The sequence below is a fragment of the Calidris pugnax genome, unplaced genomic scaffold (assembly GCF_001431845.1).
Source record: "Calidris pugnax isolate Ruff unplaced genomic scaffold, ASM143184v1 scaffold140, whole genome shotgun sequence".
Classification (NCBI taxonomy): domain Eukaryota; kingdom Metazoa; phylum Chordata; class Aves; order Charadriiformes; family Scolopacidae; genus Calidris; species Calidris pugnax.
The window spans coordinates 1,221,006-1,232,333 of NW_015090896.1; the positions used below are offsets into that span (position 1 = coordinate 1,221,006).

The following is an 11,328-nucleotide window of genomic DNA, read 5'->3' on the forward strand; positions in this document are numbered from 1 at the left end:
GACATAAAGAGATTATCTAAAGAACAAGGCAGTCAGCTCTCTTTCAGTCTTCCTGAACTTGATATTTATTTAACACCTTGAAAACCCCAAAGGATGGGTGTTCCTCTATGTTTTTTTTTTTTGGCAATCAGTTGTCATGCTTAATATTCTTGGGACAGCCAGCTGGGTGACCTTCAGGACTTGCAGAACACCTTGAGGAAGAATAGACCTGCCCAGCCTGGTATTGAACACCTTCAGGGATGGGGCAGCCACAGCTTCTCTGGGCAACCTGGGCCAAGGTCTCACCACCCTCACAAGAATGAATTTTTTCCTAATATCTCATGTAAATCTCCCCTCTTTCAGTTAAAACCCCTTCCCCCTCATCCTGTCACTACACTCGCTGATCAAGAGTCCCTCCCCATCTCTCCTTGAGCCCCTTGAGGGACTGGAAGGGACTCTAAGATTTCCCTGAAGCCTTTTCTTCTCCAGGCTGATCCCTCCCAACTCTCTCAACCTGTCCTCCCAGCAGAGGGGCTCCAGCCCTCCCAGCATCTTCCTGACCCGTTTCTGGTCAGAGGGAGAATGATGCTGCCGGAAGGTGGACCGAAGTATCTTTGCAGCCCATCAGCAGAAAGCTGTTGGAACTTTGGTGCTCCAACTGCGTCATCTCTTGCTGACCTGGTTCTGATTTTTTTCCACATGCAAACTCTCGCTCAGCATTGCTAACCCGTCTCCATTACTCATGTGCCAACTCCAGCTAAATGCACACCACTACCAGGTAACCAAGGGTGGGACTTACCGTAATTTTAACTGTCAGAACTGTGGGGCTGCTGCAATTTGCCAAAGCTCCTCCTATAGCAAGTGGTAGGACATAAAGAGATTATCTAAAGAACAAGGCAGTCAGCTCTCTTTCAGTCTTCCTGAACTTGATATTTATTTAACACCTTGAAAACCCCAAAGGATGGGTGTTCCTCTATGTTTTTTTTTTTTGGCAATCAGTTGTCATGCTTAATATTCTTGGGACAGCCAGCTGGGTGACCTTCAGGACTTGCAGAACACCTTGAGGAAGAATAGACGGCAGCAAGGTCGGAAACAAGCTAAATTAGGATCACATATATTGTTAGATACCTACATATGGGCAAAGTTATATCAGTGTTTGAAGGTAACTGAAGGTGTGGACAGGAGTTCTTTGTTGTGATTGAGGATACTGTAATCACTCAGAGTTAATTTCCTTCCTTGGCCCAGTGTATATCTGCTAGGTCAAGGGGTGGGATGAAACCCGTGGCTGTGCCATGAGTTTAGGTTAGAGGCTGACCCATGTGATTTTGCCTGGAGTAGATTAGGGAGGGTTTAGGCTCACTGGCACAGCTGGAGAGAATAATTAGGACAAGGGGAAACGGTTTTAAATTGGAAGAAAAAAGATTCAGATTGGATATCCGGAAGAAATTTTTTACTATGAGGGTGGTGAGACACTGGAACAGGTTGCCCAGGGAAGTTGTGGATGCCCCATCCCTGGAAGTGTTCAAGGCCAGGCTGGATGGGGCTTTGAGCAACCTGGTCTGGTGGGAGGTGTCCCTGCCCATGGCAGGGGGTTGGAACTGGATGATCTTTGAGGTCCCTTCCAACCCAAACCATTCTATGGTTCTATGAATAACCCCCCAGCAGATATAGTTGGGATGATCACATCTCCAGCGAGCACAGCTGGGTCAGGAGAAGATGCTTTGACCCGAGAGGACCCTGCCTCTCATTAGGGATTTACACCCATGAGCTTGGTCTCTCTAGAAATCCTGCGTTTGCCGTTGCATTTGCCAATGGCGTTTTGGCAGCGCCTGAGAAGGGTCACGCTGCCCCGAGACAGCAGCAGAGCAAAAACATCTGCATCTTGGCAAAGCGGCCTGCCTTTTGAAACACGGAACATTTTTTTTTTTATCTGAGCCCTTTTAACCCAAGTGTGCTTTAAATAAATCCACCCGCGGCGCTAGACATCCACCTACGCAAGTCCCATCGCAGCCGTGGCAGAAGTGCTGTGTCAGTGTGCCCTACATTTGAAGCGCTATCTGATGGCAGCGAACGTGTTGGAAGGACACGAGCCTGGAGAAAATTACGGCTGCAGTTAGCAGTATGTGGTTAATTGCTTCGGTTATCCATCGGGGTCTTTTCCAGGTGGTGACCCTGCTCCTCGGAAAATGTGCCGAAGTGGGTTCAGCTGGAATTCCCGGATCACGTTGGACCAAAGTCAAAACTCATCAGTGGAAACACACTCGCCATTTTAGGGAAGGGAGTTTCTTTTCCTAAAAAAGAAACACTCAAGCAATTGTGTTGAACCTATCTTAACAAATTCCTTTCCCATCAGATAATTAAGTGGATAACTGGGTTTGGAAATGAGTGGATAACTCATTGCTTTTTCTGCTGGTCTGGCTTAAATCATAGAACCATAGAATGGTTTGGGTTGGAAGGGACCTTAAAGATCATCCAGTTCCAACCCCCTGCCATGGGCAGGGACACCTCCCACCAGACCAGGTTGCTCAAGGCCCCATCCAGCCTGGCCTTGAACACCTCCAGGGATGGGCATCGACACTTCTCTGGGCAACCTGTTCTAGTGTCTCACCACCCTCACAGCAAAGAATTTCTTTCTAGTATCTAATCTGAATCTCCCCTCTTCCAATTTAAAACCATTACCCCTTGTCCTGTCCCTACACTCCCTGACAAAGAGTCCCTCCCCAGCTCTCATGTAGCTCCCTTCAGATATTGAAAGGCTGCTATAAGGTCTCCCCAGAGCCTTCTCTTCTCCAGGCTGAACAACCCCGGCTCTCTCAGCCTCTATTGGTTGTCACTTGGTAAATAATTTTCCTCCAGGTATCTTAGTTTCTCTATCAGTAAAACGGTGTTAATGATACAAGCCCTAACTTTTCTACAGGTTTTACATTCTGCTGCAGCAGAGCTAGAGGTTATCAACAGGTTTTAGGTTTTAGCATCATGCAAATCTCTTATATGGCTATAACTGAATTAAGTGATTTCTTGCCTTATGAAAAAGGTGTCTCTATAAAAAGAAAAGGTGAATACCAGAGAGTAATTCACTATTTTTTATTACATAAAGATAAATAAGCAGATACATTATTACTGACTTTTCCACCGGCATAAATAGAATTACATAAATAGACATTTCAAAGTGTAAACTAAAGATGTATAAAGAGTTCCCATTACATTTTCAGCCCGGCACAGGAAGGTGTCCTGATTCCAAATTCACAGAGTTCAAGATTTCAGGGGAAAATAATATTATTTTTTTTTTTTCTTAAACTGAGACTTCTTCATTTTTAATATACTTTGATAGATTCTAGCTAATCATTATGGATTGATTCAGTTTGGCAGAGAGTGAGTCAGGCCCCTTCATTTCGTCGCTGTAAGGCAAGGAATCTCTCCACCGCAGCTCCTGCCCTCCTGGCACTGGTTCCCTTTAGGCCTGGTGTCGGATCAAGGGGGTGACACACGTGCAGCCCACGGTGATGATTTTCTTCTCCAACCGGTAGGTCTGGTGGCAGCCCTTCTGCTCCCTCCGGAGGACAAGGATCTCTTGGTGGATGGGGACAGAGTTGACGCTGTGGTCCAGCTGCCCGTCCAAATTCACACACCTGGAGTGGCGGCACTTGGCATCTGCAATCACCCGGGGGAAACGGTTGTGGTCCTCGTCGATCCTGTGAGGTGACAGGAAAGAACAGAGAAGTGTTTGAAATGGAAGTGTTTCTGCATCTCTAGAATCATGATCGTCTGGATCACTATGGGCTCCCAGCTCAGGAGCCTGTACCTCCTGGGAGATTCACTATGAAGGGGCCAGAGACCCTCCTCTACTCTAGGTTTAAGTGTAAATGACTAAATACTGCAGGTTTTTAAGTGTAAGACAAGCATGACAGGACTGCACCCAACTGCCTTTGCAAAGAATTTGCTCCAAATAAATACTGACATTGAAAGACCAATTAGAAATGATTTGAGCTTCCCAACACGTCAGACTAACCCACCCAAAGACCTTCAGCCCCCCCTCCAAAACATGAAACATTCTTAGGGCCTGATGCTGATGTTATTGAATCACCACTTAATTTGATGCAATGTTAGCCCTATGACGATCTTTTAGGTAAAAAATGCTTTTGAAGGTAAAGCTTGCCCCAGTATACAAATAAATTAATTAAATTACAAAAATAACTGGCTTTGCTTTCTGTGTGTTGGTTTAGACCACATTTTTTGCTCTGTGCTCCTTTCTGTATTAGTTATCTTTCAAAGAAGATTATTATATTCAAGGCCAAGCTGGATGGAGCTTTGAGCAACCTGGTCTGGTGGGAGGTGTCCCTGCCCAGGGCAGAGGGTTGGAACTCAATGATCTTTAAGGTCCCTTCCAACTCTTCCATCCTAATCATTCTATGATTCTATATGGACTGTGGATACATTCATATTTCCAAAATCTCTCAACAGTGAAACACTGATAATAAAGATGTGGACATACCCTCTGGGTTATTCTTTACCATCCCAACCAGTATATTTCTAGACCGTAAGGACAGAGGTGGTACCTGTAATCCCATGGAGCCAGAGAGCGGCTGCTGATATCAAGAGGCGTTTTGGTTTCCTGGTTCGTGCCGCTGATGCTTATGTTGACTCTCACAGTTTGAGGGAATTTGGCGTCTTTTGGGGTCTGACATCCAGCATATGCTTGCTTGAGGAGGCTGTCTGGCTTGAGCCCAGGCTGTATCACCTTCCTGTAGGCAGCACCGCTGGCTGACAGCAGGGCCAGCAGCAGGAGGAGCAGTGATCTGGACTGAAAAAAATTGGTGGATTTAGGACACAAGGCAGGTACAGCTGCTGTAACACAGCACAAATAATGACTATTCCCTGGGGCTGGGAAATTCAGCCACAGCTCAGCTAGCTGGTCGTTAAAGTCTGTATTGCAGGTTGGGGTAATTATGGAAAAAAGGTGTCACTTATCACATCCACACTTGCTTTCATTAACCAGCCCTTACAGTGCTGTGATATCACAATTTGGTGATAAAGAAATTTCAATAATATAAAATAATATAATACAGGAGACAGCAGAAAGGATATAACAGCAAAAAAGAGACTCTAAGGTCGAGTTTTCAATTTATTTCTTTTACTTCAGAGTACGTTGCAGGAGCCCTGTTCGTTAATATATCGGTACAGTCTCCTTGCTGCCCCACACTGGTGCTCTTCAGCAGGCTCCCCTTTTAGCTATTTTCAATTATTAATGGTTTAAACAAAAGTTCTAAAGGTGGATGCATCCCCATTCTTTGCAATCGTCTATTAGGATTTAAATACGTCTCTGTCAAATAGGGGAAAAAAGGTAATAGAAAGCAAGTTCTTACCAGAGAAGCGCAAAGGATTGGAGACATCTTCCTTCCTTCTCGTGCTGTGGCTGCTGCTTCTGCTGGGCTGTCTCGAGCTGAAGGTGTCTGGGCACGTTTGCTGGTGGACTTTTTATAAGGGCTTCTGCGCTGTCCTAGTTTATGGGGAGTAGGTGGTTTGTTTTTTTTTTTCCCAACCTTGACTGCGGTTTCTGACCATAATTTAAATTAAAAAAGGTATGCGTATATCTTCCATTAACGCAGGTGGAAGACAGGATATGGGGTCACCCTTTCTTAGATCTGCAGATGATGTCATTACTTTAGCCATGTCACTCAAGTAACAAGAAAACTCAGTGATGATGTTATAAAACCATCAAAAAATTTGCACGCACTGCTGTAAGGGGGTGCAAAGCAGGAAATTTTAAATTGGCAATTTTAAATTTGACTAGAATTGCCGTCTAGTCAAACAGAAGTTGATGCACTTCATAGTCTTGACTTGAGGTCCTGTAGGTATCAAAACTACTAATGCCAGTGGCACTACCAGACTAGATCTGTTTGGTCCTAGGTCTGTCCAATGTCTTTTCATCCTGAGTTGGGCAAATATGTCGGGCAGCTGGTCCCCATCCAATTGCTCTTCATACTTGCCATGTTGCTTACCTTGGTGCCCGAGGTTCCCAAGTTCCTCCTCAAGCTCCTATTTCTTTCTCAAATTTCCAAATCTGGATATGGCTATTTTTATTCACATCTACACCTTGGGTGTGATACATCAGTTTTGACCAGAATGCTTTGTGATAGAAGGTTCCCAAATTCAGTCATTCTCCATGAGGGAGGTGGGGAACCAACAAAAAAAAAGAACACTGATTTTGAGCTTGTCACCTTTTTATTTCACTTCAGGCTCTTGTGCTCTGAGACAGGGTTGTGATCCTAAGGAAAGGAGGTTGGCCATACTTGCCATGTGCTGTTGCTTGCCTTGGTGCCCGAGGTTCCCAAGTTCCTCCTCAAGCTCCTATTTCTTTCTCAAATTTCCAAATCTGGATATGGCTATTTTTATTCACATCTACACCTTGGGTGTGATACATCAGTTTTGACCAGAATGCTTTGTGATAGAAGGTTCCCAAATTCAGTCATTCTCCATGAGGGAGTTGGGGAACCAACAAAAAAAAAGAACACTGATTTTGAGCTTGTCACCTTTTTATTTCACTTCAGGCTCTTGTGCTCTGAGACAGGGTTGTGATCCTAAGGAAAGGAGGTTGGGAAGTGTGATGGATGTGGTTAAACCTTTTATTCTTAAGTTGGGGGGAGGACAGAGGGATCCAAGAGAAATCTTGTGAAGGCTGAGAGATGCAAAATGACTCTTCTTGTAGGCAGGAAAACGGGAAGGAACAGCAGGCACCTCATCCATGGTATATAGATGATAGCATGTGGCACTTGAAAATATAGAGAGCTAAAATACCTTGTACTGTGTAGCCCCAAGACATTATGACTCCTTGTGTCCCAGCCCTGTGTCCTGGGTGACAGTGATCAATGATCTTATGGACCTCTTGATCCCACCCTGCGGTCTCCCCATCCTTCTAAGACCAACATACTGCAGCTGTGATATACCCTGCCATCTTAGTATTTAAACATGCAATATTTAAATCCATGTGTTCAGGTGGACAGGCTCCATTTGACATGGTGACAGTCAGGGTCCCTTTCTCCCATTCAGGGATATTTTTCTAGATTTTTCACTAAGGTATTGGAAGGGGGTTATAGACCTGGAGAGGTTGGACCCCTGCTTCAGGTCTGTGCCCCCTATGGCTTTGGGTCATTGTTGTTGCTCTGGCTGATAGCAACTGCCTTGGTTTTTGGGGTTTTTTGGGGGTTGTTTTTGTTTGGGTTTTGTTTGTTTGGTTGGCTGTTTGTTTTTTTTTAATTTATTTTTTTATTTATTTTTTATTTATTAGGTAGATGTCTTGATGAGCCCCTGAATGGTAATTAAAAGCTGTGGACTTGACCCTGAAAGAGGCCTTTCATTCAAGGAGGGATATCTGTATTCATTCCTCTCATCAGCTTTCAGGGGCTTAAATCAACAGCCCTCTAGTAAATAGGATGTTCAGGATGCTCTGGAACAGGTTGCTTCTGTGGAACCATCTAGTGTTCTTGATGGTGTTGAGATGATGATGTTGAGAGCTCAGAGCTCTGCAGTTACTCCATTCAGCAGCAAAGCAGGGATGTGAAAATTCTGGTTAAAGCAGATACTGGACCAGGAACTAGAAACCTGATGATTCTCCCAGGCAAATGTCCCAACCAGTAGCCTACAGTGTCTTCTTCTCTCTGGCAAATTCTTCATGGCTCTTCACCCAGAGTACTACAAAACCTGGCATAAAGAGAGAGGGACAGGCTCAAATCTCTCAGGCTGCAGCTTCCCAGGCAACGATACCAATCATAACGAACGATGAGATATAAGATACAAATGAACCACGAAATAACACTCAGTGTAAAAGCCCTGATCTGCTGACGTATGCCTTTTCTTGGGTCTAATTTCGGTGATGTTTTCAGATGAAAATGATGCAAATAAGGTGTGGTTTTTTTACATTTGTTTAGTATTTACTCAGGTGTAAGCCCGAATTTTACTCACCTTGTGCCATCCAAAGGAGGATGTAAGTAAGGGTAGAATTTAGTTTGCAGTTTCTGGGATAGTCATGACCTATATCAGCTTGTTTAAAAGGTGCTGATGATTGAAAAGTTAAATGTATAATTCAGTTTCCCTCTTAGAGTTAGAGATGTACAGGTTAAAGGAAATGGTTCCCTCAGAAGGGTTTTTCTCTAATGCCATTTACTGAAATATCCATTCAAAGTGGGTCAGTCAAATTTCCAATTTTAGAAGCAAAAAAATTTCAAAAACTTGCAAAGTAGTGGAAGATCAGGTTCAATCAGCCTGACCCTAAATCCAGGCTCGTTTACTCTAAATGTGTCAGTGGTTTGGGTTACCTCAGTACTTGAAAGGTGAATTGTCAACCATTCAAACATGGCTAACGTAACACAACATTTCACGCAATGGTGAAAGAAAAAACCCCAAAAAACTTTCCATGGTTTATTTTCAGCCATGAACGCATCTGTTGGCAGTTGTGATAGGCAAAATGAGAGGGTTTCAGGAGAAAATATACCTCTTGAAGTGCTTTTACCAGGTCCAAATTATAAAAATGAAACTCTCACATTTCTAAGTCCCAAGTAATTATTTTCCAATTCTTCCTGGTCTAAAGTGAAAACAAAAATTAAACACGATTTTTTTGAGATTAGATTTTACCCCATGGCATTTCTTTTATTCTGATACTTAGCTCTTGTCCTAACTAGAGTTCTGAAAACTAGGACACTAACAAAAGCTTACTGAAAAAAAAGGATTAAAGATTATTTAAAGTGTTTTGAAACCAAACCTAGCCCTTCTCTTGGCTCCGAGGAAAGCTTTCTTGAGATGAAGTTGCTACTTAAGTACTTTACCCAGCCGAGATCCTTCAGGAACCCAAATCTGAGCATGATGGCCATAATGGCACTTTTTCCCCTCAAAGTCACAGTGTGGGTCAGTGCAGAGCTCTGGTGCCCTGACTGAGCTTGCTGTAAATTGAAAGAGAAATGGCAGATATCTCCAAATAATAATAATAAAAAAAATTTCAATCACTTTCAGTTAAGGAGCTTTTCTATTTACATTTAGGAAGATATTTATTCTTTTTTTGTGTGTGTGTGTCTTATTGGAGAGAATTCATCTTCTTCCTGTTGAGCACATATTCTTATAAATCGCTATAAATCAAGACAACATTCTTTTACACAGAAGCATTGCATGACCTGCGTCAGTGCAGAGCTCTGGTGCCCTGACTGAGCTTGCTGTAAATTGAAAGAGAAATGGCAGATATCTCCAAATAATAATAATAAAAAAAATTTCAATCACTTTCAGTTAAGGAGCTTTTCTATTTACATTTAGGAAGATATTTATTCTTTTTTTGTGTGTGTGTGTCTTATTGGAGAGAATTCATCTTCTTCCTGTTGAGCACATATTCTTATAAATCGCTATAAATCAAGACAACATTCTTTTACACAGAAGCATTGCATGACCTGCTGGATTGGTGGAGGTAATCTCTAGGAGATCAATGATTAGTCTGAGTCTGAGGGCAGTGGTTATCTGAGAGAAAAGCTTTTCTATTTACATTTAGGAAGATATTTATTCTTTTTTTGTGTGTGTGTGTCTTATTGGAGAGAATTCATCTTCTTCCTGTTGAGCACATATTCTTATAAATCGCTATAAATCAAGACAACATTCTTTTACACAGAAGCATTGCATGACCTGCTGGATTGGTGGAGGTAATCTCTAGGAGATCAATGATTAGTCTGAGTCTGAGGGCAGTGGTTATCTGAGAGAAAGTCCAAACTTGAGGGGCAAGACTCTGAGCACCCTGATTAAATGCTGAAGTTTAATTTTAGTTTAATTTCACTTAATCCTGCTCTGAGTGGATGGGTGGGTCAGACCCATCAGAGGTCCCCTCCAAACTGGTTGAATCACTGAACCAATCTCCCACCCCTTGATCTTCATAAAGGAGACGTGACAGAAAAGATTAAGTAACCTTTTCCATCTATTAAGCAGCTCTACTTTTCCTCTCCAGTAGAAATGATCATCTCCTACTGCACACCTAAATTTTCCAATCATAGCTAAATCAATATCACAGTTCTTCAACAGCCGTGATTGCTCTCAGTTGTTGACTCATCTCTTCATGACTAATATCTAATAGATACTCAGTAACTGGGAAGCCAACATAAAGGAAGCAGACCTCTCAGCTCATCTATTTAGTTGCTGCTTGCAGGGACAGGGGAAAAAAGGTGGCTTCCAGATGTGTGAGTTGGACCTAACGAGAAGCAGGGATTTTATGCCTGCTCTGTGGTAATGAATAGATGATTAAATACTGAAATGTAGCCCTGGCAAGTGAAGACAACACAAGGTGCTTGTCTGCAAATAAAGATAAGTTTGAGAAATGTAAGGACTGGCTGATGAGAGGGGATCTAAGCTGACACCAGATCACCAGAGGTGGTAAAGATCTTCCTTGAGCACAGTCAGTAGCACAGAATGGTTGGAAGGGCTGTCTCCTTGTTTCTTTGTTTTTGTGGTTATCAGTGATGTTAATGACCATAGTTTTGTTATCAGTTAAAGATCTCCCAGTCAATGCTTTATTTTCATGCCCTCAAAGACATCCTGTGGCAATACATTTCACAGCCAGTTATACACTGTACAAGAAGAAACCCTTCATTTCTTTGTTTTTTGTGGTTATCAGTAATGTTAATGACCATAGTTTTGTTATCAGTTAAAGATCTCCCAGTCAATGCTTTATTTTCATGCCCTCAAAGACATCCTGTGGCAATACATTTCACAGCCAGTTATACACTGTACAAGAAGAAACCCTTTGTGCATAAAATTGGCTGGGATTCAAGCTGGTAGAATGATTTATACAAGCAATTAACTCATTTTGAAATTCTCTGTTTGCTCTGTGCTATCTGCTCGCATCCTGTGTCTCGCCCACAGCGAGTGGCAGGAAGCAGGGGGAGAAGGACTTGGGGTCTCTGCTGCTGCTGCCCCCCAACCAGCAGCTCCTGCCCACAGCACTTTTCCAGGTGTCCATCTGAAATTTCACTTGATGCAGGTTGAGACATTTATTTCCCATTCCCAGTGGGTAACTGGAAAAAGTTGTTCCAGTCCCTCTTTCCTCTTGGGTCACGCTCTCAAGACCTTTGCACGTGTTTTTTCCTTGCTCTGTTGGGAAATTCTCCTCTTGACCCCTCTTGATCCTCTTGATCCATCCCTTGCAGAGTGATGCTCCAAGCTCAAGACAAATCGTTTGTGTAGTGCTTCTATGTCCTGATGCTCGCCGACCCTCTGAGGGGCAGGGAGCTGGTACATGGCACCTCTTCACAATCGAAGCACTGAGAAACTCCCCTGTTTACACAAAATTCATGTCAGATTCCCAGGCAGTCTGTGCCCTACGCTTTG

General features: G+C 43.1%; 1 protein-coding gene across 1 annotated transcript; it reads right to left on the reverse strand.

Annotated features, from left to right (window-relative positions):
- Positions 1–3,405: 3,405 nt before the first annotated feature.
- Positions 3,406–5,427, reverse strand: LOC106891675 (interleukin-17A-like). The gene is made up of 3 exons (XM_014948385.1): positions 5,343–5,427; positions 4,536–4,780; positions 3,406–3,671 (listed from the first exon to the last, which is right to left on the reverse strand). Exons 1-3 carry the CDS (start codon positions 5,367–5,369, stop codon positions 3,434–3,436), a joined length of 510 nt encoding a protein of 169 aa, XP_014803871.1. The 5' UTR covers positions 5,370–5,427; the 3' UTR covers positions 3,406–3,433.
- Between the last annotated feature and the right edge of the window lie 5,901 nt (positions 5,428–11,328).